General features: G+C 41.6%; 1 protein-coding gene across 1 annotated transcript in view; it reads left to right on the forward strand.

The window, feature by feature from the left end:
* vps13b (vacuolar protein sorting 13 homolog B) overlaps positions 1 to 27,689 on the forward strand; it is a 297,430-nt gene that overhangs the window by 257,566 nt on the left and 12,175 nt on the right. The window contains exons 47-65 of the mRNA XM_083910541.1: positions 4,554 to 4,577; positions 4,720 to 4,875; positions 7,161 to 7,427; positions 9,312 to 9,395; positions 9,597 to 9,772; positions 12,382 to 12,552; positions 15,467 to 15,674; positions 17,029 to 17,217; positions 17,788 to 17,934; positions 19,078 to 19,364; positions 20,009 to 20,136; positions 20,225 to 20,421; positions 21,331 to 21,443; positions 22,171 to 22,621; positions 22,890 to 23,054; positions 23,233 to 23,461; positions 25,298 to 25,474; positions 25,940 to 26,110; positions 27,374 to 27,550. Of these exons, the coding sequence (XP_083766667.1) occupies positions 4,554 to 4,577; positions 4,720 to 4,875; positions 7,161 to 7,427; positions 9,312 to 9,395; positions 9,597 to 9,772; positions 12,382 to 12,552; positions 15,467 to 15,674; positions 17,029 to 17,217; positions 17,788 to 17,934; positions 19,078 to 19,364; positions 20,009 to 20,136; positions 20,225 to 20,421; positions 21,331 to 21,443; positions 22,171 to 22,621; positions 22,890 to 23,054; positions 23,233 to 23,461; positions 25,298 to 25,474; positions 25,940 to 26,110; positions 27,374 to 27,550 (3,517 nt within the window). The remainder of the gene's footprint in view (positions 1 to 4,553; positions 4,578 to 4,719; positions 4,876 to 7,160; positions 7,428 to 9,311; positions 9,396 to 9,596; positions 9,773 to 12,381; positions 12,553 to 15,466; positions 15,675 to 17,028; positions 17,218 to 17,787; positions 17,935 to 19,077; positions 19,365 to 20,008; positions 20,137 to 20,224; positions 20,422 to 21,330; positions 21,444 to 22,170; positions 22,622 to 22,889; positions 23,055 to 23,232; positions 23,462 to 25,297; positions 25,475 to 25,939; positions 26,111 to 27,373; positions 27,551 to 27,689) is intronic.

The following is a 27,689-nucleotide window of genomic DNA, read 5'->3' on the forward strand; positions in this document are numbered from 1 at the left end:
CCCAGCTCTCAAACCGCTTCTTAGACTTGCAAATCTTGGCTTTGAAGTTGCGCTGCCTTGCTTCTTTTGTCAGGGAGAGGGAGCCAAGGAGGAGCGAAGCATTGCAGACAGCTGTTAAAACCACCATAATTCATTCATGTTATATGGCTTAGCCCTCACTGCCCTGGCAAAGATGCTGTTGTGTCTCTCTGTTCTATCTTTATCTAATTTATGTTCACTGCAGTTTAGCGTTTTTACTTCTTTATTTTCCTTTTCATACCCATGGTTTTCGCAGGACAGAGTCCAACTCCATATATTTTTGTTTTGTGTCTGACAGTAAACCTGTTCCTCATTTACGAGAGAGGTGTCAAACTACTTCTGTGATCCTGTAGAAATTCACGAGGCAAGACAGACTTCTGTTCCACATCCTCCTCCTGTTATCTTCTATGTCCAGATCAAATTAAGTATGATGGGCAGTACAGAGACTTGTCAAATGATTTGTAAATATGTTTGAAGTATTGAATTCAAATAATTTCAGATTTTTAAATATTGTAGAAAGTTAAATTTCCTGTAAAACTCAGTCTTGTCACAGCCTTTTTGAACCTGTTTGCGGGCAAAGCTACTGGTGTAGTTCATAGATCTCCTCCATGTCTCAAATTCCCTATTATAGTCTGAGTGAAATGGAATGAAGGAATGGTTGTAATGGGTAGACAACCAACAACCACTGTGGATTTTTGAGCCTGTCTCTGCAGCATCCAGGAATTTTGATCCCATCTCTTTTGCAGACAGACACTTAATTTGTGTTGTGTGTGCCACAGCACATTCCAGTGAGAGGACAGAGGATGGGTCGCGGTTACAGTGGCAGGGGGCAAGGGTCGCTGTGATGTAAAAAAATTAAATAAAAAAGGGGGATTTTTCTTTTTATTCATACTTGTATCCATATTTGTCCTGATGCGAGCATTATTTGGGCAGAAACTGAATCCTAAAACCTGTTTTTGGGTCGTTTTCTCCTGGATTCAGGGAGCGGATCAGACACAAAACATGATTTTCTCTATCTCCAGGTCAGAGAAGTAGCGTGGGTTATTTTCAGGAGAACACCATTTCTGAATGTGTCAGTCGATTGTTGGTATATTGATTTCGCATTTACATGGCAACTGGCAAATCTATGTGGTGGGGGTTTTAGAAAGTTCACTTGGTCTCGCTCTTGTTGGTCACTGTTGGTCGTTGTCTGACCATTTCTAGGCGGGTACACTAGAGTAACCTCTGCGATGATGTGGCTCTGAAGTGTGACTGGAATTTACAACAGTGTTTATTAATTTCAAGCAGGATTAGACATTCCCATTTCAAATCAATCTGATGATTCATCTCCATGGAACTGGAGTGAATCATTTGTAGCTTAGTTATACGAGTGTATTTGGACAAACATGTCATAGTAAGCCTTCGTGATGATACATGGCAAGGAAATACTGTCCAACCACAAGCCATATCAGTGACTTGAAGTCCATTTATTTCTAAAGAACTGAGATGAACAATTGTAGTTTGATTGTATTAATCGGTGGAAATGTGTATGACTAAAGTATTTTATTGGTCTTGTTGGTCAAGTTTCATCCAAATACTTTGGATGAATTCAAGTGTTTGTCAGTGATTGTCAGGGCTTATTGTCGAGTTGTTATTGGAAAGCAACAGTATGACATGATCACGGCCAAATCCTATTCTCTATCAGATAGATAGCAGATAAAATACAGTACATTTTAGTCACTGGATGGAAATGCTCAGCTCAGTTAAATCAGTTTAATAATTCCTGAATAGATCACTCTGGTACCAAAATTGGAATCTAGTGTAGTGTCCACTCTCAGCCACTTACAATCATAATCACAGGCTCTCCGCAGGGATTTAAAGGAAACAAAGTGAGATTGAGATTTGAATTTCACATTTCTGTCACACTCACTATGATATGACAGATGGGCTCTTATTTGGTTTTGGACAAAACATCTTTAACTCGGTGCCAGTTGCTTAAGAGTAGGAGTTCTTAAGATGATTTGTTTGGAAGTGAGATAAAAAAAATGCAGCTGAATCTACAATATGTGGACTAGTTTTGTTCAAAATGTTTTATTGTGGAGACATAAGCAGAGTCAGAGAATCCGTTTTTACAGAGTTCATCATAAATATTACAGATGAATAAATCCCTCCATGTTTATCAAAGCTTAGTCAAAGTGTTTTTTTATATTTAGATCATGTACATTTGTTATTCTTACTCTATTTTCTTCTTATTTTGAAACATTTCTGTTTGGCCACTGTAGAAACTTTAGACTTGACTCATCTAAGACCCTGGGGGAATTGTATTATTAAGGTTCTTGAGGTCAGATTATTGTCTATGTAGAAAGCAGATGTGATTGCAGAATCTTAAACGTTGGACTCGAAACGGAAAATTTAAAAAAGGTTTTTATAATGTTAATCCTTTTTTATGCTTCATCTTCCCTCTCCAGTTACACGTTGACAAAATACAATATACAATATACAGTACAATCCCAGTAATTAAATGGATTGGTCATTATATTGCTCTTATAAAAGCATTAATTGACCAATTGAAATTAAGTCTAATGTGTGAATTTGTGTTTTAGGTCATGCTTCATTGTCTTACACATATTTCTACTGATGACGTTCTCCATTTAGTTAAAAGCTCAGAGGCAAAGGCTTAATCCCTGTGCATAAAACTACCACATGTGGCTGACTGGGTTTTCTCAGTGCCATAGTCGGATAAAATCGCAAAGAGGCAAAGCAGCTTCTTATTTTTCATTCTTGTCGTCCTACGTGTCCAGTTCATCTGTGTCACTGCTGTTTTTCTCCCCTTTTTTCCCTCCCATTGCCTGAGTCAGAACTCTGATGATTTAAAACAAGAGCAGCAGTCGCTGTTTGATGTTTGATGAGAGGCATTATTATGACTTCTTACTTAAAGGTCAAGTTAGCCACAGGCATGATAAAGTAGATGTAGAGAAGGGGAAGGATGGAGGGTTAAAGGAGAGAGTGAAGTGTTGAAATAGCTGCAGATGGTGCTGGGGCACGGCACAGAGATCCAGTGGGTTCAAACTGCCACAAAAACATAATCAACTCCAACCAGGCCCAGTTGCAATCTTAAAAGACTGGGACTGATATTAAGAAAGTGGGTTTAAGTTCACTGCATATTAACAGGTTTCTATTAATCACTTATAGAAACTTAGATTTTTTTTTTTCATTATGAAGTTGTGCTGTATTGGTGTGTCATACAGTGGTTTCCCAACCTTAGACTTAACTGTAACATTTTCAACCTGGCTGTTTATAGCAGTCGGCCACTTTCCTCGTGAATAACTTCACTGAGCAGAAGAATTATGTCATTCTTACTCAAATGACAAATAGGAAGGGTGATCTTTGTAAGAAAAAAAGTTGGGTTCAGGCTTTGATTAGGAATGTTATTGTAAAGGAATCTGTCTTCAAACAGCGTGGAAATACTGCAGTGGAGAGAAACATCGAGAGTCTTGACCAGGGTCCCCCTGTGCTCTTTGACCCCAGGAGTAATTTATTTTTCTTTAAACAGATTGACTAAACGTTTGGTGTAGAAAAGCGAAAAGTCAAAGTGTAAATCTTCAAAAAAAAATGCTTGTCTGTGTTTCAATGTTGTCACTGCTCCTCTGGGAGAAAACTCAATCTGTCCTTCCCCTGACCCCCTTATGTCTCCCCTGTCTTTCTGGACTCTCTCACTCACATACCTTTGCCGCTTGGTGTTTTGCCCATTTTCTCTTTCCCTTTCCTTTCTTTCTGCTGCAAGTTTGAAGTTGTGTTGACAGTGCGGCTGACATAGTAAGTTCATCAAGGCGGAAGGTCAGCCACATTGACCTGTGAGGGGAGAAATCTTTACATCCCTCTATGTATTTATAAGTCTGCTCATATTGTGTCCATAATCTAATAACAGCAGTCACATTGTTTGACAAATTAGTTTCCTCGTCATGTAGCACTCATCATACTCCGAATGACTTCATTGTTGAGCTGTAAGTGCTGTATGTATTCTTCTTTTGCCCTGCATATCTTTTTAGTGGATGTAGATGGAGAGGGTTTTGTAGAAATATGTAATAAATGACGCTTCCTTTAAAGCTAAGTCATTGTAATGCGTTGTGTTCGTCGACTGCCTGCAGATACAGATGTCGATGTTTGAAATTGTGCTTCTCTGCATAGATCTGTTGCCTCAGTGTGGCTCCCAGTACATGGAATTATATGGTAAATGGTCAGTAAATTGTCACCACTGTAAACTTGTTTGAATGTCAACAGACAGGACGGAGTGTGTTTATTGCTGTCCTTCTAAATCTGTGTGTATTTAGCCACACACATGGATGTGATGGATGTAAAGCTGAAAAAGGTTGAGAGCCAAACTATCTGCCTCTTATTTAGTCATGTGGAGAACAGAGCCTTTCACATCCAACCACACGAGTACACACATACACACACACACATACACACACACAGATGCAGCCATAATGAGCTTCCACATCAGCTGTTTTCCACCAGTGACTTTATTGTGTGCAACCTTCCATTTCTTCATCCAGCAGCAGCAGGCCTGTTCAGCACCAGTAAACAGGAACTTTGTTGTTCTTCCAAACAAAGAACTCTGTTGTTTACTTGCCTTTCGCTTGGGGATAAATAAAAGCCAAGACGACTAACCTTTGAGGTGTCCTCTGTCTCTCTTTCTGTTTTTGTGTGCATGTCCTTCAGCTGCTGCACATCTGCATTGAGGGATGGGGAAACTGGCGCTGGTCAGAGGCCTTCAGCGTGGACAATGTGGGGATGCTGCTGAGGACCATTCAGTACAAAGGACGCACTGCCTCACTCATCATCAAGGTGGTGCAGGTTAGCGGTGTCCAGAAACAGGTACTGTCCATTTGTTTTTTGATATTGTTCATTTGCTCTTTGTAAATGCACAGAAGTCCTTAAATATAGGATGTGAGGAAATACATGAACCACACTACCATTTGTTATGTTTAATAATAGTATTACATTCCTTCTTATAGCAGTTCTATTTTTCCTTCCTCCTTAACTTGCAGATTTTGTTTGCTCAAACTTTCTCATAATTTGTTGCTGAGTCCTTTCCATCAAGGTTATTTGTTGGAAATTTTATCTCACTAAAATGTCATTCATGAGAATGAATCCACGCCCAGTAGACTCACACCACTGGCACCTTTTTCAGTAACAAGTTAAGATTTGTGGTGCAAATATATCACACCAGGACCTGAATTTTTCAGATTAACTGAAGATTTCAGTGCAAACCTGTGAAACTTGTAAATGACTCATTACCTCAGAGAAAGTAGCACTGGAGGCCTGGCTTTTTTCCCATAATTCATTGTTTGTATAAGCTATTTTTAATATCATTTCTATATTATGATGTTGTAGTTGACCAGCTAACAACAGTGTACATTGTGCTTTTGACCAATTTTGTCAGGTTATGCCATTGAACAACACAGTGTTTTCAGTTCCTAAAGAGGATCGCAGCACATCATAAACCAGCACAAACCATCTCATAAAAGAACCAAGAACATTTTGTGAATAATGTTTTAAAAAAAAAAAAAAGAGGATGATGTAGTTGTTTTCCTGGAGATATAGAGATGCCATCACATTGTAACGGTGACACTTTATTATGCAAACACTGTCAAGTGTGGTGCATGTCCCCCTGCCTTCCTCTAGACATAACAGACTCGGCCTCTCACATTTCCTCCTCTGCCCCTGACTCTGTCCCTGACTTTGCTTATGTCTTGTTCCCATTGGAAGTTGTGTTGGTCACATCCTCATTTTAGAGGTTTATACAAAGGCTGATGGTACAGAAACTTGGCTTCTGTCCTGAACATACCTCATCTTGTGTTTTTTGGGCAAAGGGTTCAGTGTCACATGCTGCTTCCTCTCTGGTGACCTCTTTATCATTCATACTAGAACTTAATGTTCTCCACTATTAAAAAAAAAAAAAAAAAAAAAACACTAAAAGCAGCACTTCTGCTCAATGAGAGACTTAAAAGATAAATAAGTTATCAAAACACTAACTGATTTATTGCTTGGAGATTAATATTTTTCTGTCTTTGCACATCTGTGTGTCAAGAAAAAATGGGAGGGCAGTGGGGGAACAGTCAGGGATGAACAGTGCGCTGGTGTTGTGCGTGTACATTACAGCAAGCTGCTGATGCGAGGTTTCCCACATTAGAGGCCAAGATCTTTATCAGTGCCATAACCCGTTGAGCACAGACAGCCACATGTGCACACACAAAGGCATAAAACAATCATGCACAGATGATAATGGAAACACTTCTGAGCAGAATTAGAAGTGTCACTAGCAGATGACAGCTCACTGGTGGCTGTGACTTGGCTGTGCTCTGCGCAGTGGGCCTCATTCATATGAACACATTAATTTTACGCAGTATGAGCGATCTGTGAGGTCCAGTGCCGTCACATTTTTTTAATTCTTTTTTTTTCCAAAATATTTTCAACTTATATATATATTTATAACAAATTTGCATGTGTAATATATATTATGTGTTCACTTTATAACTATTATTTTTAATTACTTTCCAGTTTACTGACAGCTTTTCTTATATTTTAGTGTTTTTATTGGCAGCTGAAACATTTAAGTTGTCAGCAGATAAAATCTGTCACTCTTACTGCTTCCTCAGGGTATTTCAGGTTACTGTCCAGTATCATGTTCTCTTTCAAACTATAGTGTAACATCACATACTGTAGGCTGTAAAAGTTAAGTGGTTAGAACTGTTGCCTCACAGCAAGACGGCCTTGAGTTCAAACTGGTCTGTTCCAGGTCCTTTCTCTGTTTGCGTGTTCTCTTAGTGTTCTCATGGGTTTCCTCTGGGTACTCCAGTTTCCTCCTACCTTCAAACCCAGTGTCGATGCACTGATTCAATCTGGAGTTGATTCCTGGGCGTTGCTTATTGACTGCCCACTACTTCTAGTTTTAGGAAGGTGCCTTGTAGAGGATGATGTGGTATGAGGCCACTTATCTGAATACCTGTGAAACATGATAAGACACATTTGTGCACTGTACTTACATACTTTCAGGTGAGAGGATAACCCTCACTATGTTATGCATGATGCTTTCCTCTACATGGGATTTGAATTTCCCTCTTTTGTCCTCTTTTTTTTTTTTTATTATTTTACTCCAGGTAATAATCTGTGGGCGTCAGGTAATGTGTAGCTACCTGACTCAGGACATTGAACTGCGGGTGGTGCAGCACTATGTGGGTCCTGACAGTCAGACGGTGGTTAAGGAACACTGTGACTGCTTGGAGGCCGGGGCCAAGATGCCTTCTTATGTGCTGGAGGACACTGAGATGACTGAGCTGTGTGTGAGGGCCCGAGGAGACGAAGACTGGTCCCAGGACGTTCAGCTGGAGAGGAGGAACAGAGGAAGCAACAGCTATGTTGTGCAGGTATGCAAACATACAAATACTTCTTTTCTGAGGATGCTGCACCGCGGTGACTCTAATTCCCAAACTGAGTTCATATACTCTTTTCTGTTCATTAGTTATTAACTATAACTCTTTACAAGCCTCGCTGTCATTATAGGGTGAATGCAGGGTGAATTTGACAGGTCCTAACAATAAGCACATGTGTACAGTCTGTATTGGCCCCAAGGTTGATTGTCCAAATGGAAGCTCTATGTGGTACCCACATGAACACAGGTAGATGCACACATAGCACACAACACCACATCAAGCCAGTTCTCCATCCTCACACACACACACACGTTTGTAACTGGTGACTGGACCACCAACTGTGACCGGATCCTTTTCTCCTGGGTGGCCGTAGTGGCAGAGCTTTCATGCTGCTACTCTCTTTTAGAGAGCAGATTGAGATCTTTCCCTCAGATAGGCTTACAAAGGCCATAACGCAACCATGTTGAGAGGGAGAAAATACAGTTTATGCTCTCTCATAACAACGCTAACCATAACCAAACACTGATATGTGGGCACAAGGAGACGCTTTGAAGGCATTTTCACACCGCTGGATTTGTGCCAGTGGATCACATCTCCTCTCAATCCCTGCTGTTTTTTGCTCTTTCTTCTTTCTTTTTTTTTTACTTGCTCTCCGTCTCTGTCCATCTTTCTTTGTTTCTTCCTTTACAAGCCCCAAGTTGTTAACGGCTAGCCATTTTACAGCTCCAGCTTCTGTGTGGGTCTGAACATCTCTGACTCGACTCCAACCTCTGCTTCTATCTCCTCTCCTCAAATCAGCCATTCATTACACATATGGAGCCTTGGCTTCAAATGAGAGGACTGCCTGGACTAGTAGCTGGGTCCTCAGATCTCTCTATCTCAGTCTGCTTCCTATTTCGCTTTCTTGTTTTCTCTCCTTCTTTTACTCTCTCGCCCACACACTGGCTCACTCATCTATCTTGTAGTTGTTAACTCATCTCTTTATTTGTTTCATCCTCTGGCATCCAGCTTGTCCACCTGTTCCAGCCTCTAACTTTATCCTCAGTCTGTCTCCTGTTTTTTTGTGCCTGTAAACCATCTTAAGAGCCCCCCCCCTTCTCGTATCTCACCATCCTCCTCCCTATCTCATAGTCTCACTATTTTATCCTGTTTTATTGACAGAGCACAGACGGTTATTGTGACCTTCTACCAGCCATTAGTGTTTGGATCAGGGTTATGGAGTATTTTTGCCAAAGTATCACTCCCTCATCCTAAAAGGCTGTTTTGCAAAGGACAGCATGTTCGCTCAGTCTCTTGTCTCCACTGTTGTCCCCACCAGTAAATGAAGTCCCTAGTGTCTCATAAACGAGACCACTTGTTACGTGCTTTGGCAGCACAAGGCTCAAATGAGGAAAGAGCAGTAAATGGGACAAACACCAGTGACAGATTAAAAGCGCCCAGGCTTCAGTGGGCACTTTTTCAGTTTCTAAATGGTGCTAAGATTTAACTGCCTGTAATGGTCCGTTATCTAGCACTAACAGCTGTCAGATGCTGAAGCCATTATATTTTGTTATAGGCTGTCAGACAAACTTAAATTGTAACTTCTAGTGGAATCAAGAAAATAAATTTTATAGGACTAAACATGATAATGTGTCACTGATGGAGGTAATAAACATCCTGTCTGTTAGTGAGAGGCAGAAAAGCATCCGATATCTATCATTCACATTCAAACCACAAATAATGTGCCTGTCAGAGTCCTTGTCTGTTAACTCTTTGTAATAAATTGTGAAACACATTCAAAACATGTACTTCTCCTAAAATAGTATATTATATAGTATAGCCTCTGTAAAATATCCTTTGTTTAAATTGATCAATGACGGACAGCTTGTCTCCTTTCAGGTGCCGTGTTCCAGTGGCTCTTTACTCTTTGTGTGGTGCACACTCATCACCATTGAGCCTGATTCTCACTTGCAGCAGAGAGTGGTGAGTGTTTTGTTTACACACATATTTTTATAAGTTTGTTTTATTGAATATCTTGAATGAATTATTTTTTAAAAATGAGACTCTAAGGACTAATGGCATCAAATTTATTGAACATCTGATATCATTACCCACTCTCCCAGTCGGTATTAATTCTGTACACACACACTCAGGTGATTGTTCTGTATAAATTCCACATTTCAGGTGGTTTTCAGTCCACTGTTCGTCATGCGGAGCCACCTGCCAGACCCAGTAATCATCCACGTAGAGAAGAGGAGTCTGGGACTGAGAGAGAGCCAGCTGATTCATGGACAGGGCCACCAGGAGCCCCTGTTAAACACAGAGGCTGACCTCACCCACCATCTCACCTTCCAGGCCAGGTAAGAAAAAAAATTGAAGGCAAATTAAAATAATGACAGAGTTGTCTTCTATCGAAAAACCAAGTGCACAAATCTACATGATCCAAGTTAATTAACCGTTTAAAGCACAACCCATAATCTCTATTCTTCTTGCCATCCTGGCTCTTTGATGGATAATGTTATGTCACAAGCATACTGCTGCAGTGGACAGAGTGTGAGTTTCTCTGCTGTGCCTTAGTTTTAATGTGATGGAGAGACACCTACTTAAGATTCTCCCACACCACATTCTGGTTTTCTGTGAGCCAACACGAAGACATGATCCAGTGGGAGCCAGGCACATTTCAGTGGAACAGGAAGCCAGCTTGGCTGCAGCTGAGACACAGCTCCATTTCCAGCATGTCAGGCCGGACCATAATTACACCTCATTTAGATACGGCCCTAACAGAGAGCAGGTTTTTGGCCCTGCATTGGCTCCATATTTTTCCGTGTGTGGAGAGCATTGTACATGTGTATGCACACATGTTTGTGTGGGTGGGTGGATGGGTAGTGCATGCACACATGTGTGATTGGATCTGTGTGTGGTCTGTGTCTGTCATTGTCTTGGTTAGCTATGTGCCATCATAAGTGTGACAGTCGCCACTTCATCATGGGCAGAGTCTGTCACATACATCATTACTGCGCCAGCTACTCTGTCCCAGTTTGTCAGTGTGTGTTCTCACTTTATTCTATTATCCACATCATCTTGTAAGAGACAGCTTTGTTATACAGTTCATCATAGCAGACTCCACTACACTGCATTAATTGTCAAAATGTTTGGTTGCATCAGAGTGTGCACATTAAACAAATGCATAAGGCACATGGAGGTTTTATAGTCTAATAATATCATAACTAAACTCCATGTGTCTTGTCTCATTCATACAGTAGAAATGACAGATGTTATGGTCCAAAGTGTCTTACAGTAACCTGAGTGTTTATGTTTCAATATGGATTGGCCCAAAGGAAATAACTACCACATGTATGTTCTGCATTGTTGTTGCTTCTGGTGTATTTGTTATCTATAATTTTTGTTGTTAAATGCAAATCCGTGGAAGGAAAATCATCCCTTTGGTAGCAACTCGTGGTGATCTGAATAAACAGAGTAAACGTGTAATTGGCTGCCCCGAGATAATTTTTTGCTGTAACTGTTGTGTGTTTAGATATCTGGTCACAAAGTTTGTTTTGATTTCAGCTGCCATAACGAAACCACAGTGGCCATACAGTGACTGGGAATATGCTTGGCCCCTTTATTCACACAAAATAGAAGCTCAGAAACAACTATGTGTCTTGTCTTTCTGGACTGTAACCACAGTGCTCCTTGTGTTTACAATCTGTCCCATGTCTTAACCGTCTCTCACCGCACAAACTTGCATTCTGCCCTTGTTTAGCCGCCCAACTCAATCCGTCCCTCATCCCTCTCTGTCCTCACAAGCACACACTTTGAACCGCATTTGTAAACGTACCTTTACACATTTTTCGTAAACACACATATGCACACAATTCCCCCACTCTAGTCTGGGATGGAGCCAATCTTGAGTGTTCACTGGTCAGCAGCTCATCTTTCCTTCCTGCAATTTCACATAGTTGTGGGCTCTAATGGATGAGGTAGAGAGCTTAGCTGTGGTCTGCGACACAAGAGACACAGACAAGACATAACCAGAACTGTAATGTCCTGCTCCCCTCATATTGGCGACCACATTAGAGAACTGAGGGTTACAATCAGAAGCCTCTTCCAGTTTCCCCCCTCAGGAACTGCTTTGGATGAAAAGCTTCCTGTCAGCGCCTTGTCCCTCTCCTCTGTCTTGCCCCAGATCCATAAGCAACAGCCTCTGTGTTCCTATTATAGCACAATGGGCTCTATTAATAAACTACTTCTCTGGGGTAAAGAGGCTGCTTTGCTTTAGCCAAGTGGAACTGGATGCTGTCTGGAGAAATCATAGAACCCGTTACAGTGTTTGGATTTAGTTGTTTTTTTTGTTGTTGTAAAGGCATAAGTGACCAGTGTCTGGGCTGAAGTATCCAATAGGATTATTTACCTTTTCCTATGATCTTTGTGAATTACTCAGGAAGAAAACTCCAAAACAAAGGCACATTCAAACCTCTCAGAATTTCAGGGTAAACGCAGAGTTTAGCCGGAGGTCATGTTAATTGGTCTGAACAGAACAATGGGAATAGTCAGTTGCTGTCAAGAGATGTCTTGTTCTATAGTGAAATAAAAGGATGTTTGAATTGTTTCTGGCGTAGAATAAGTAAACAATGCTTCCAAGTCAGATTTGCTGACAAAACACAAACGCTGTGCCTTTATAACCTATATGTGTGGAGGTTTTCATTACATGCAATCACAAAGCTTGCCATCCACCAGAGCAGATAATCAAAGTGAAATCAGCTTACATAGTGCACACTTGGCAGGAGGATCTGCACATTGTCGGGTTAAGATGGCACATTGTTTTCAGTCAATAAAGCTATTTATGTTTTGGGGGGAAATAAAACTCCTGTAAGACGTCTATTTCAAATGGAAAGTTTTCACTTTTTTTCCCACAGAGACAAACGCAAAACATGCTGTAATGATTTTGTGATTGCATTCTGTCCTTCAGTGATGATGAAGACGCCTCCCACTGTGCCGTGCCAATCTCCACCAACCTCATCAAGCAAATAGTGAATAAGCCTGGAAGTGAGGACAACCTGAAAGACATCCTGGCTGACTTCTACGGTCCCAAGGCCTCGACTGAGCTTCCATGGCCTTACATCACCAAAGATACCGACAGGTACTGCCCTGTAAATTGTAAAATGTACCATAGAATGTTCTAAATGTTCATGAGGGTAAGTCGAATTGTAGTCAGCCAAAGTAACTTTTAGTATTTCGTATCATGACTATTATTCAACATCTGCTTGACAACAAATAAAAGAAGAAAAATGAGGCAAGGCAGATTACAGAGGTTAATGGCTATCATTTTGAGCCAAGTTGACACTCAAAACACCATGTGTGCATGAGCCGTAACCCAGCAAAAAATCATGACACCTCTTGATCATTTATAACAACTCAACATTCATAATTCTTCTTTGTCTTTATTGCAGCACTCCTGTTGAAAGTACTGCATCTGGCTGTTAGGATTTTATAACATTCATTTCATCAAGCCCCACCAGTGGGTGTTTTTAAATTAAAATTGTAGTCTTCTTACGCCATCTCCCCTCAAAGCACAGAGTTGTGCAAGCAAGCCTTTCATGAGGAAGGCTTCTCTTTATTGCTTACTCTTTGTTCACATAATAAAAGAGTTTACTGCCAAGACAATGCAGGGCCATGCATCAGACATTAGCAGCAATCCCTCTGCGGTCCCCACAGACGGGAGATTTGGGCTGTCATTCTGTCACAGTCCCACTTTCTCACACAAGTCACTGGGCCTTGCATTCAGTTAAAACTTGGCACAGGTTTACAGGATGTACAGTGTTTATATAGTATATTTGCATATCTGCGCAAGTGTGTATACAGTATGTGAGCCATGCATGAGTTTACGTATACTATCAGGCAGCGCACACATGTGAGTCCCTCCACATCTGTCACTCTGGGACTCATCTCTTGTCACAAAGCAGTCACATCTTGATAACAGCGGTGGAAGACATAGCCACATGCTCTCCCACAGGCTCAGAGTTACAAAGAGAGCCACATGCCTGCCTGTGGTTGCCTGGGTTTCTGCGCTCTCTATACATACACAAACAGACAACACAGGGACTGCTGCCCTGCACATGTGTACACACTCACAACATTGTATAACATACGCACGCTACCATATGCATTGTCCTCCTTTAAATGTGACACACACAAGGTGTCATTTCAGGGCTTCTATCTGCTATTTGGTGTTGGTTTTCTCTGTCAGTCTGGCTTCAGCTGTCGAAAACCAAAAGGGGCAAAAGGGAAAAGAATTGTCAAAAAAAAGTGTTATTAAAGGATGAACACATTTAGCACTGATCACGATCTTGGTTATTTTGTATATTATTCTTTAATGTTGATAAGTCACTGTCTTAGTTGGAACTGCTTTGGAGCGACCAAAGCAAACACCTTGGCAAAGAGTGTGTAAATATTGTGACTTATAAGGACAAAGGAAGTTGAAAGTGGTAAATAATGTTTTTCTTCCTCTGGTGGATTTTTATTTATTTTTTTATGCGGCAGCAGTAAGGCACCTCCACTATCATTAAACAAACATATTCTAATGGTGGGGGTTACGCTAAGCTTAAGCCTGAGGCTGTGAGCATTCAGAGCGTGTGCCTCTCAAACGTCACACTTCTAAAATGCTCAATTCCACAGTTGGCAGGTTTTGACAGAAGCACATTTCTTTCAGTTACCTTTTGTCTGAGCTTTGTAATGCGATTACCCCCCACACGCACACACACTCAGGTTTTTGCAGCTATTCTTCTGAGGACACTGCATTGGCTTCCATTAATTTGGACAGCCTAAACAAAGTGTTAGCCCAAACAAATTGCTAACCCTAATCATAACTAGATGAGGTTCTGCCTCATTAGGACCAGATTTTGGTCCCCATGAGGACTGCTAGTCCTGACAAGATCAGTGTTTATGCCAGAAAAGGTCCTAAAGAGGTAACAAAAACAAGAACGTACACCCATGCATGGATGCACATTGAGAAGAGAGAGAGAGCAGTAAATGAGCAGAAAAAACCTTCCACTGTGCTGTTTTGGTCCTGTTTCTCAGCAAGAAGTCTTTGGGTATATGACAAGTCTGAGGTGGCAGGTTGGTAGGTTGAGCAGAGTTGAAGCAGCCTTAGGGGAATGAGAAGACTGGGTCACATTTGATAGCTTTGAACTTCAGAGTTCGTCTGCGAGAACTGTTTGTTTGGCTCTTTTCTGGCACTCAGCACTGTTTGGGACTCACAAGACCATGATTACCGTGAAATGACTGCTGTGTCAGTAGTTTGGTGGAAAAATGGTTCTGTGTTTTCTGTCTGTTTGCCTGTTTGTCTCGACATGCCCATGTGTGTTCCGAGGTGGTTTGTCAAATTGTGCCTCTGTTTGTATTACATAACCATATGACAGTTTCTTTCTATGTATTTGTTTAGCTTGTGTGACTGTTGTCGGCATGACAAATGGTCTGCTTATTGTAACAGTTTATATATGGCACATTTATATACCTGTGTGTTACAGTGTGCCGCTGGATATTTGGCAGTGTGTGAAACATGTCCACGGCCAAAGTACAAGAACAGGAAATGTCATAAAATCTGGTGATTGAGCAGAAAAAACTTCATTACCAAGCTGATTTTGGAATAATGTTTGTTTATCAATAATGCATTACAGGTAGCATTATGTCTGTCTATATGTATATATGTCGTTATAGCCATTATGTCTGGAATGTCACTTGCTGTCACACTGCTCTGCTGCCGCAACTTATATTTAAAACAAGCTCAACACAGCGCAAGTTTGTCCAGAATGTCTGCAGTCTTGTCGAAACCACAGCAATAGCAGTAAATGGCTTCATTCCAGTTGCTATTTGTTTGTGTTTCATTTTCTAGAAGATCTCTAGGATATTTGATGTAATTTCAACATACTTGTTAATTTGAAAATCAGATTTTTTTAATCTATTTTTATCTATTTTCTTATTTCTGGCATACCTGTTGCTGTATAATATTTTGTTGCTCTCAGGGTGATTTTACAGTAATGTATTTTCTCACCCAGGTCTGCGCTGGAGCCGTTAGCTCAGTGGGACAGTCCCATGCAGGTGAAGTTATCCTGCTGGAAGTCTGGCCTGAACACCCTGCTCGTGGAGCTGCTGCCCTGGGCCCTGCTCGCCAACCACTCCAAATGGGACCTCTGGCTTTTTGAGGGAGAAACCATTGTGCTCCAGATACTAGCTGGCAAAATCATCGTACCACCCAACTTCAAGGTAGGCTGTCTACATTTATCCTGCAAGTGATACACAAGACCAAAACTACTACGACTAAGTATGCAAATTTAGACAAACTCCAAAAAATCTACATCTATAGTTCCTTATAATGCAATTTAATATTAATCAGTAGCATGTTTTTTGCACTTCTACTGTCAAGGAAATTGTTATCAATAACAATCTCTATGCCTTTAACAGTATAGTAAGATCTATAGTACACAGTTGTTGTTTTTTTCTTAGACTTTAGAAGTCTTTGTACTGCAAAATGCATTAAACTAATCTTGTTTTGTTCTGACAAACACATTTTCTGTTCTTAATTTCCCTTTTTGCCCTAAAACAATTAGATTTGTAATCTTTGCTACATGAAAGGACCCATGCTGCAATAATGTTTATCTTCAAAATGTTCCAATCAGGTCAAAATTTGGCGAATTCTGATTCTGGAAGACATTCATATGCTGTGCACCGTCCAAACCTAATTTGCTTTTTGATCCACAGAGATCTTCGTATTACAGTTTGTACTAATTACATCTTTTTTTTTTCTGAAAGACTAAGATCTGAAAGTCTTTATTTCCGTGGCATGACGGCCTTCATGAAACCAGCTCTTTGCTCAGTTCAATCTTGACTAATAAAAACAAAACCTGAGATCACTCACCAGAGCTGCATTACACCAATATTCCCTGCCTGCCTAATAATTTATCTGCTGCCAAGCACTGTTAGCATATACTGCAGACATTTCTTCTCACTGGTTTGTGAAGAGGAGGCCTGCAGATGGTTTTCCCCCTGTGGAACATAACACACACACACAAACACATTTCTCTGCCACTAATCCAGAACTAAGACAGAAGGCACCATTTCACAGAACAACTGCTGATATGGGTCAGCACAAAGAATCAAAATAAAAACTGGTGCATTTGAAATGGCCTGTGAAACAGACACAAATTAAGCTGTGTTTCCATAGCAACCTGTTATTTACCGTGCAACAAGTGAAGTGGTGAGTGGGGTCTCTGCTGCGTTGATCAGGTTGGGGTGGAGCACCGATGATGCTTAATCAGATGTCACTCAAGCATCTGCATATGCAGTATAGCCAGTGATGGTCTTGGTATACTCTTACTTGCCAGGACTGTTTGAACACTTTTGCTGGGAACATGGACATTGTCAGAAAAATTTGGGCTGTGCTGTTGGCAATGCAGCTACGGTTGACCCCAGCGTGTGACTTTCCAAAATGCAATCAAAATACAGCCAGTTTTAATAGAAACATTTATCTAAAATGACTGATGGTGGTTTGACCTCTGAGTTCTTCCCCCCTCTCTTTCCTTCTGCCCCCTCTCCATGCTGCCACGTACCAATCTTCCAGGAGGCTTTCCAGATTGGCATCTACTGGCCCCACACTAACACTGTCCACAAGTCTGCAGCACTGAAACTGGTTCATGAATTAACTTCCCCTCGATGGAAAGAGGGGTCAGGCTCTGAGATGGTCATTCTGGATGAGGAGGGATATGTAGAGGCAGACATCACTCTGGGAGCCTTCCCTGGAAGACAGAAGGTGAGGGACACGAAATCCAAACTTTACATTTTATGAAACATGCTCTCAGTCTGAAAAGTGTGTTTCAAAGTGGTAAGTGGTAGCTTTCATGACATGTTGGGCTTTTAATGGTGGACTCAGTAATATCAGAATGTATTTTACATGTTTTGGTGTGTTTATTGAATTCCATGGTGGTTTTCCGCTTTTTTTTATTCATTAGCTGTTTTTATGCCACAAGCCAACTGTAATAAAAACCAAACTGTTTACTAGTTTTGATATAATATGATATGCTACAAAGTAAAAATGGGAAAGAACAGAACAAAAATGGTTGCTTCTCAAGCCATTGAATAATGAACATGGTCGTAGTACAGTGCTATAATGTTATGATGTTGCTCACTGAAAGTAGATTTTGTACAGATAACAAATGAGCATCATTGTTCTCAAACTGTTTTGGAAGCATCTTTAATAACTCTGTTATTTATTAGCGCTTCATCTCACCATCTGAAAATGAAACCCAGATCTTTCAAGTGACTGTAAGTCTTTTTGAAATCGTTTCTAGACGACAGCCAAATGACTGTTGTTTCCCTGTAGATGTGTCAGTTTTGCGTGTCGTCTACGGTGAGACATGGTATCCAGATCCTACAAATAGAGGACAGAACGATTCTCGTCAACAACACACCTTACGCCATCCAGTGCCGACCTCTGCTGACTCACCACGCACTGGGAAGTGATGATCAGGTGATGTACTGCATACAGTAAATGCTCACATGAACACTTGCTTTGTGCCATTGTTCCATATCTCAGATTACTTTTCAATTATTATCTTATGTCAATCACACCAAATCTGGTTTATTATTTTTGCTAGAACATTTTAGAATTAATGGCACTACTCGGAAAATATTTCACACATCACAACATCTGCCCAGTCTTCAGTGTTCTGCCAGCTTGACCTTTTTTTCCAGTTCTCGAAAAACAACGTGGATTAAAGCAAATCCTGGGCCCACAGCTTCTATGTCATATTGCTGTGTATGCGTCCTGCATCATGTCTGCCCTGTTCTGCTGAAGCTGGATATTCCCCACACACATTACGCACACTTCCATACCGACCACCACTACTACCACACATACTCATCGTAGGGATGGATGGAGCAAGGCCTTTTCCATCAGATCATCTCTCCAGCCTTCTCACAATGTGGCAATGGCACTTCACACGGACATTAGACAAACACCCAGAATTGAAAGCAGGTTTCCCATCTCTCTTTCATCTGCCGCTTGTCCCCAAAGAGAGCAACAATGTACTGATGTCATCTAACGAGCCTTCAGATCCTCTTAAAGAAGGATGGCAGAGCTTGCCAGTTGCCACTAATTGACTGAAAAACTCTTACAAAAAAGAAAAGAGCCTAAAAACTAAATAGCGGGCGCTGGGCTTAACAATAACACAGACCACAAACAAGGCAAGGAATGCCTTTTTAGTTGTTTTATTCATCATGCTTATGGCCTAATCCACATAGTCCCCAACTACCCACTGCTCACTGGCTGCTAAACCAGCACAGCGGGGTTTCTCTGCTACCAATTTAGTGCTCAGCTCAGTGGGAGAAAGAGGAGAGGACAATAACAGTGTGGTTTTACCATGTATCTTTTGAATAATAACTTTGGTCTTCTGTCTCTCTTTTCTTCTTTGCCTTTATGTCCCATCCCATATTCTAACGCAATATTTATCCACCCCGTCATTTGTTCCCATTTGCTCTCCTCACCTCTGTGTTTTCGTTTTTTTTGTTTGCTTTTTCCTTCTCGGTCTTCTTTTTGGATTACTTTATCTTCCTCTGTTTTCTCTGCTCTCCACTGCTTTGTCAACATGTTTATATGATGTCTTTTCCCCAGGCCTGTGAGATACCAGAGACAGCCGTGTTCAGCCTGGCTCCCTCTGAAAACTCGTCCCTGGCCAAGCCCGGCTCTGTGCCGTGCTGGGACCTCCTCCAAACCAGCGTCCTGGGAAAGGTGGTGTACCCTCTACCACTCAGACACATGCTCTTCAGCTTGTTTCCCAGGCCTGATGCTGGAGTTGGATCTGCAGCATGGAGCCTCCCCACTCCCATTCGACCAGACTTCCCCAGGCAGAGTTTGTCTGTTCCTGGGGAACTGTGCTCTGAGGTTGGCCTTAGCAGCAGGTGGGTGAAGTGGAGCGTTTTTGGGTTGCTGGCTGTGACAGTCCATTTAGAGCAGGGGTTTGAACCACAGCTGGCACAAGACATCAAGCAGGGAGGCTCTGTAGCTAGTCACAGCTTGTTAAACACTGGAGATGGAGCAAAAGGAGAAATGCCCTCAACATTTCCATCGTCAATCTTTCAGCTTGTCTTGTGCAATTGATAGTCTTTTTAATGTCTTACTTTTTTCAATTTCTTTTGCTTTTGTTATATTTCCCTGACATTTTGACTACTTCTCTCTTGGTCTCATCAACTATGTTAGTCTTATCAGGTGTCTTTTTCAATAATCTTCCAAACGGAGTGACAATTAGGTTAATGCCCAGTAATTTCTTGCACTCAAACTGTTCTGTTTTGGTCTTTTGTTTAGCCATCCCATCTTATCCATTTACTGCATGACTATGCACTAATACAGTATGTGGTGTCTTAAACAGTCACAAACACACACAGAGTAACTGTGTGACTCATTCCTGTTCGGGCTCTGACTCTCTGACAGTGAATACAAACAGACCTACTGTTGCATTAACGTGATGTGGAACATGTCACTGGATTCTATCTGTATTTGATGAGAAAGCATTGGAATATAAGCTTCCTATGAAATGTATTTGCAGACCCTTGGTATTGACATATCACGAACACCTCGGTGTGACGTACATCACCCTTAATGAGGATCCCTGTCCTCGCTTGCTGATCCACAATAAGTGTCCTATCCCACTGCTGTTGAAAGAAACTGTTAAAGGTAAGAATAGCACGCTTTAACTGGATTCGATCCTTTCTCTGACAAGTATTTTTCACTCATTCACAATATTTTTGCTTATGCTTCACAGAAACGCCAAAGACTGAGGTGTTCTGCCGTCCTCTGCCTGCTAATTGTTCCCTGCACCACGAGCTCTACCACCACTTGTCCAGTTTCCCAGAATGCAGTCAAAGAGAGATGCTTCCGTCACTGCTGCTGAAAACCACCACAAGCCACAGCAACACCGACTGGACTGACCCCATAGATATCAACTGCGTTGGCACTCAGGTAAAACAAATATGCACATGTACAGCACATGTCATTCACAGTGGTGTCATTTCTTGAGGACAGTCAGTGCTGTACCTTCTGTATTTGGCAGTGTTCCACTTCCTTTTAATGTGAAGCCAGTCCTGCTCCTGCATGTCAGTTCATGTACAGCAGCCCGGTGATGCTCTTGTACCCTCTCCGATCTCTGCGAAAGCCTCACACTCCAGTTGCACTTCAGACAACGCCTCACCACGCGGAGCCTTGTTAAATACAGCAAGACAAAACTAAGCAAGCTGTGGCGTTACAGCTTTTTTTATAACCTTGTTCGTGTAGATCATCATGGATGTAATCACTTCTGTTCCAGTGATCACAGATGTCCACATTTTTGTCCCTCTAAAGTTGTCTTTGGGCATTGTTTTCAGTGTATTCTGTCCAACACGTTTGTTTTTAATCTTACTTCGATAGTGAATGCATGACCACTGGGGGTGAGTGCTGAGCTAACCTGAGTATTTTCCTTTGGTCAGTGTAATAGTGTGAAGTAAGCAAGATGTGAAAGAGTAGTGTGTCTAATGTTTGATGTTGTGTCTAGCCAGCTGCAGGTTGAGGTTGAGGTGGAGGCTGTGTATCTCTGGTTACTGCGAGGTATGAGTCTGACCTTTGTAGCAGGGGTAAGAGGTGAGAGGTCAGACTTGTTATGACTGCTCAGCAAAGTGTTCAGTAGGGATCTGTTTCCCATCGTAACCTGAGGGTCTGATAATTCTGGACCTGGAGTGGTGGAGGTTAAAGTCAGACACATGTATGCTTTAAAAATAATAAAATAAAACACTTGAAATGTGAAGAGCCCTGAGCCGAGCTATGGTTTTGTGAATGGATTCCTTACCTCCTCAAACTCTGTGTCTTAACCTGCTTTTGTAATCTATTGCTGTGCAGGTGGTGTTCCTGCCAGGCTTTGGGTGTCTCTATGTAGATGTGGTGCATGAGAGAGGTACCCTGGTTTTATATCTGGCACCAGAGGGCAGTGTGGACACTGTAACCAACAGCAGGTATGTGTTGTGTTCCTGCTTCCTACATGTTTAATGTATGTTTAAACCATAAAAGAAAAACTGTGCATGTTTTTGATCATAACATTAAGATTTAACACTTATTATTAATTATAACTGCTAATAATTATATACATAATTATTATAATTATTGTGAGCAGTTCACTTTTCATGCAGCAGCTTTCACATGAAGAAAAAGTCCTAATTTTCACCACAGGAGGGCACTAAAACCTACTTATGTTGTATTGAATGACATGAGAAGGAAATCAAATATTTGATGACATGAATGAGTTTAGAATAAAGTGAGTGTGTCTCAGCTCTGCAACTCTTCATTATGTCTCTGGGCAAAATTTATTTTGCCATCTTTTCAGTGTTTGGTTGTGTTTTGTTTTGTTAACTGTTGCATTGTGTTTAAGTCTCGGGGGCCTCCATATTACTGTTTTGTTCCATTACATCAAAACAAAGCAACATTTTGGCAAAACTTTAAATTAAGATAATCACAAATGAGGTAAATGTAAACAAAAGACATCAGATAAGATCAGATTAAAGTTCTCTGCTGGTGGTGGGTAAGTCATGAAACATCATCAGCACAAGACTTCATTAAGATTGGACTGGTATATTATTGTTAAGAAACATAACTTAAGTACAAGTTACGAGTGAAACTACACTGTGTTTTATTTCAACATATCATACAGTACTTTTATAATATTCATTTCTGATTTTCTTTTAGGACCCCCAAGTTGTCCTTCAGAGTCCTGTTGAGTGAGACCAGTGTGGCATTGTGTGATGACATCACGAGTCCCTCTGGTTCCGTGGAGCTGTTGAGACTCACGTTAACTAAGCTGCTCTTCAGCCTGGCTCCTGCACCTGCCTCCCTTCCCCTGGAGCAGGCAGTCGACCCTGACGTGGACCTCACTCCCATCTCAGCTCTGATGTCTGAAAGCTCTCTCATCGAGGTCTGCTGCTCCAGTCTGCAAGTGGACAACCAGCTTTATAACCGAGCAAGTTTCCACTTCCCTGTGCTGCTGTGCCAGGATCAGAGAGTGGTCGCTGATGCCGGCGGTCTGTGGAACAGAGATGCCAACCCAGCAGAGTCACCTGAAGCCCTGGAGGAGTTCAAGCGCTCTTGTTTCTTGCAGATCAGGGTGACGCTGGCTGGAGACAAACGCACTTTGGAGGAGGTTGGATTTCATTCCTTTGTTTGTTTTTATTTGCATTTCCTTTGTCTGACACTGCTGCTGTCTGTTGTGCTACTTTTACACATTTGCTACAATAAGTATCACACTACACTGTCACACCACTTGCCTGCATTGTATCTCTCTCATACCAGCAAGTATATCCCCTCTGTACTAGTATGAATATGTGTTTTACATTACTTCGATTTATTCCCTTATTAACGATCACAAATATGCAGCTATCTCATTATCGCCTTGTGTACACTCTCTTTAGGTCACCTTCCAGCTCCAGCCTGCCAGAGTCTACCTTGAAGACACCTTTGTTTACTACATCAGGACCTTATTCTACACTTACATCCCTGACAGAGCTATGGCTCCAGCTATAGTAGAGAGACACAGGAGCAAAGATCCTCTATCAGCCCCCATCATACCTGAGCAGGTGAACTAATCATAATCTCTTTATTCTTAAATTAGCTCGGATGAAGCTGACTGGAGTCACTTTAGTTCAAGATCAATCCTTAGTCAAGAGTGTCATGTAATTATGGTACTTTCCTCATAATGTAATGATGAAATGAAACTGTTTTTCCTGTGACTAATGTTGTGGTGTCGTCATCCAGGTGCTCCAGGCGATGCAGGCGTTGGTCACCCCTGTGCAGCTTCATCGGCTGACCCTCCAGCCGATCAACCTGCTGGTCAGCATCCATGCCTCCCTGAAGCTCTACATCGCGTCAGATCACACTCCACTCTCCTTCTCTCTGTTTGAGAGAGGGCCACTGTTCACCACAGCCAGGCAGCTGGTCCATGCTCTGGCCATGCACTACGCTGCCGGAGCCCTTTTCAGAGCTGGTAGGTCAAGGACAAAGAGTCATTCTACAAAAACAGACACATTCACATGTTGACATGTAATTTATCCTGCACACCAAGCAGAGTGTGTTTTTATATATATATATTCTCAATAGTTACAAAATGCTAGATATACAGTATTTGCAGAAGAATATCATGATTTGTGCTTTAGTGAGAAATTCTATAATTTATTCCTTCTATGTCCAGTGTTGAGCTTTTAAAATGATTGCTCCCGTGAGGGGGAGCTCCTGTTGCTTTGTGGCAGGAAGTGCCGTAAAACAATTGAGCTGCAAAACCAAAAACACCTGACTGACTGGAAGCCCCAGAAAGATTTAGATTTTTGTATTGTCATAATTTAGTGTGCTCTCATAAAGTTTGACTCATGCTTCACATACTGTGTGTGTGTGTGTGTGTAGGTTGGAAGATATAGTTAATCCGTGAATAGCCACTAGGTCCTAAGCCTGACTTATCAGGCACCATACCCCTCTCCTGCATTGTCCTCCAGTCTAGTCAAAGACTCCACACATGGTCTGATTTAAGTGAGACATTTCCATAGCAGAATTCACAGTTGTGGCCAGATGCTTCCTTCCCGCTGTCTCTCGTTAGAGCCCTCATTTCTGCTCGTATTTCAACACATCACCTCACCATGTTCTCATCTTCCTGAGTCATCAAGGAGAGAGGGACTCCTGGAAGAACTGCATTCTGGGACTGATTAGCAATAGGATGTACGGTGCTACAGTCACACATACACCCACAGGCATACATCAATGGTCTGCACATGCAAAGACTTACGGACATATGGATATTAAAAGGCGTACACTCCAGTGTGTGCGTCTTAAAAAGCATGACTCAGGCCTGTAAACATCAGCTCCTGTCAGGACTTTATGCTTTATCCAAACCACAACTGGGAGACCATGTAAAACAGAAATGACCACTTGTCCTCACTGGAGTTGGTTACCTACCATTAGACTCCATCACTCAAGAGCAGATTGACAGCGAATAAGAACAGTGTGTTGAGAAATGGCCATCTGATTTTTGTGATCCAATTTTCAGTGCATAAATATCAATGATCCTTATTATCTAGAGATGAATTAGAGAGGTGAGACGGGAGAGTGGAGACTGTAAATCTTGCGGTGTCACATGGTGTGATTTTATAGCGGAGTGTGTACAGTACGCATGTGTCAGGGAGTCTTTGTTTTATTATATTATTACAATGTATTATTTCTTACAGAAATAACACAGTGTGAAACACCATAATGTCAAACATCGCTGTTATTCTGTTGTTTAGATTGGGAGAACCCTACACTCTAAGCTGTTTTTGGCACGTAGAAGATAATGACAGTGAGTTTACTCAAGGGGCTTGAATGTTGAATGGTCTCCTTAGAGTTCCACATGTATTTAACTTTTATTTCTCTTCATTGCAGAACTCGTTTGTACAGTATGTTGTATACATTATGTTTTACATCATGGCTATCTCCAAAGACAATACAGTCACAGCTGATTTATTTAAACATTTGCTTCCAGGCCAATTTTCTCTTGTGAAGCTCAAGTGAAAGAGAAAAGTTTCTCCAGACAACAGAAAGAAGACAAAGAAGCCACTGTGGGCCAAACGTCCTATAGCATTTATGAAATGTAGACTTGATACACTCAAACGTAGTTTGGGCTTGTCAGCATGAAAAGGTACATTAATACAAAATCAAGCTCTCAGCTTTAGACGATCAAACAAATTCAATGTTCCAACTTCAGAACAGAATTGGCCACGTGAATGAGCTTCCAGGCTGCAGATCTGCGGTGTTATTATTCACAGATGTGACATCCTGTGCTGTTCCTTTGTCTCAGGTTGGGTGGTGGGTTCACTGGAGATCCTTGGCAGTCCTGCCAGTCTGGTGCGGAGCATCGGTAACGGTGTGTCGGACTTCTTCCGTCTGCCATATGAGGGTCTGACCCGAGGACCTGGAGCCTTTGTGAGCGGAGTTTCCCGGGGGACAACCTCCTTCGTCAAACATATCTCAAAAGGTAACAGTATCAGTGTTCAGAATCATGGCTTCTTGAGCTCAACCGGGCTGGAACCATTCGACCCATACAGCACCAGACATAAACGAAGGAAAACATCATCAAACCAGAAGAATTAAACAGTCAAATAGAATAAAAACAAAACAAAATAGAATAAAATCACTGGTCAAAGATAAGACTGAAGACTGCAATGATCTTTCTGACATTGCAGTCTGGACCAATGAATACACTATATTCTTTCAAGTGCCATTCTTGTACCTCGATGGCACTTGGATTGTCTGCATAAACTTTGAGAGCTGTGTGTTTACTGAATGAAACGTACATGAATCACTGAATTCACAACCGTCAACGTATCATGCAAATATCCAAATTATTACATTCTGAAAACCATGAATTATAGTTGCCCCTTGTCTAATCTGAGTATCGTGGGGTGCTGTGACACACTAAAACACTGAGTTTTGTGTTCAGGTACGCTGACATCCATCACCAACTTGGCAACTAGTCTGGCGAGGAACATGGACCGTCTGTCTCTGGATGAGGAGCACTACACTCGGCAAGAGGAGTGGAGGCGACAGCTGCCGGAGAGCCTCGGGGACGGACTGAGGCAGGGACTGTCACGACTCGGCATCAGCTTGTTAGGTACGTGCAGACATGCACACAGTCTGTCACACTGTTTTGTGTACATCAATAATCCAAAAGAAATGGTTTGATGAGAAATGGCACAAAAGAAAACAGAAACAGTGCTGACAGTTGCACCATTTTGTTCCAAGCAACACAAAGTAGTTGCTACTAAACATGATGTGATCACACTGTTGGCTTTCATCCAAAAGAATAAAACATGTTGCAAGTAATACATGAATTGCTAAGAAATGCTTATGTTTAAAATTGAGCAATAAATGTGCCAGTCTTTTCGTGTTATTACCTTTTTTAGTTTTGAAGCCTGATATATAATCTTCTGGCTTCAAAATCACATTGAACAATAGGTATTGAAATATGTTCTGCCCACACACATTTCACCTGCAGTCCAAAGGCCATGACACACACACACACACACACACACACACCCCCACACAAACACACACACACACACACACACACACACACACACACACACACACACACACACACACACACACACACACACACACACACACTGTTCCAGAGGTCTTTGGAGAGGGAGCAGTGGAGACAGCACAGCAGGGACTCCATAAACACCCAGAGGGCTGTTAAATTCAAGTCTGAGCGTATTGTCACTGAAACCAAACAGCTGCTCACATCTCTGGGTTACAGTGGATTATAATTTCTCAGATGCGCAGTAAATCACAACATCTGTGTCGTAAATTGCATGAACGTTCACATATTTCCTTTAGGGCAAAATAGGGATGAGACAACATGCGACTTAGCATTTTCACAATAAAAGGCACTCACAGTGACTTGAGACAATCATTGTGAATAAGGGAAATTGTAATATTTAATTTAAGAGACTTGAAAATGCCATCAAGCTCGTCAACATACAGTCCTAGTTGTGGTGGTTTGAAGCGCCACAAGGGGGAGCTTGTCCATCTTGTTTTAAGTTTGTGCACATTTTGTGAAAGCGTACAGATACAAACCAAATGAAGGTTGCGTGCGGACAGAAGGCTCCGCCTGTTGCCATTTAAGAATCTATAAAAGTAAAATGTATATTAAAGCATATTTTTTACAATCATTGCAATATGTTATGGTAATCATTTTTGGGAAATGTTCATATCTTCCCATGCTTTGGGCAAAATAATGACAGCACTGTTGTGTTGACACTTTGGACTCTCCACAAAAGACGTTTTCAGTTCTGTGTGCATCTTCAGAGACTTTCTGTTTGCTAAAAAGTACATAAGCAGGGTAAAGAAGTCGTCCCGTGTCTTGCAGGAGCAATTGCTGGCATTGTGGACCAGCCCATGCAGAACTTCCAAAGGAGCTGGGAGGTGGAGAGTTCAGCTGGTAGCAAAGCCAAAGGAGTCATCTCTGGAGTAGGGAAAGGCATTGTGGGAGTTTTCACCAAGCCCATAGGAGGAGCTGCTGAACTGGTGTCCCAGACTGGATATGGTGAGTTAAGCATTCATCAAAAATGTTGAATAAAGTGGAGTGTTTGAGAAGCTGCGTTAGATTCTAAACAAAACAAACTGATTGGTTCATTTTACAAAGCAACTCTTTGGACCACAGAAAGATAAAAGTTTCTCTGTGT

This window comes from Microchirus variegatus, assembly GCF_963457635.1.
Source record: "Microchirus variegatus genome assembly, chromosome: 1".
Classification (NCBI taxonomy): Eukaryota; Metazoa; Chordata; class Actinopteri; order Pleuronectiformes; family Soleidae; genus Microchirus; species Microchirus variegatus.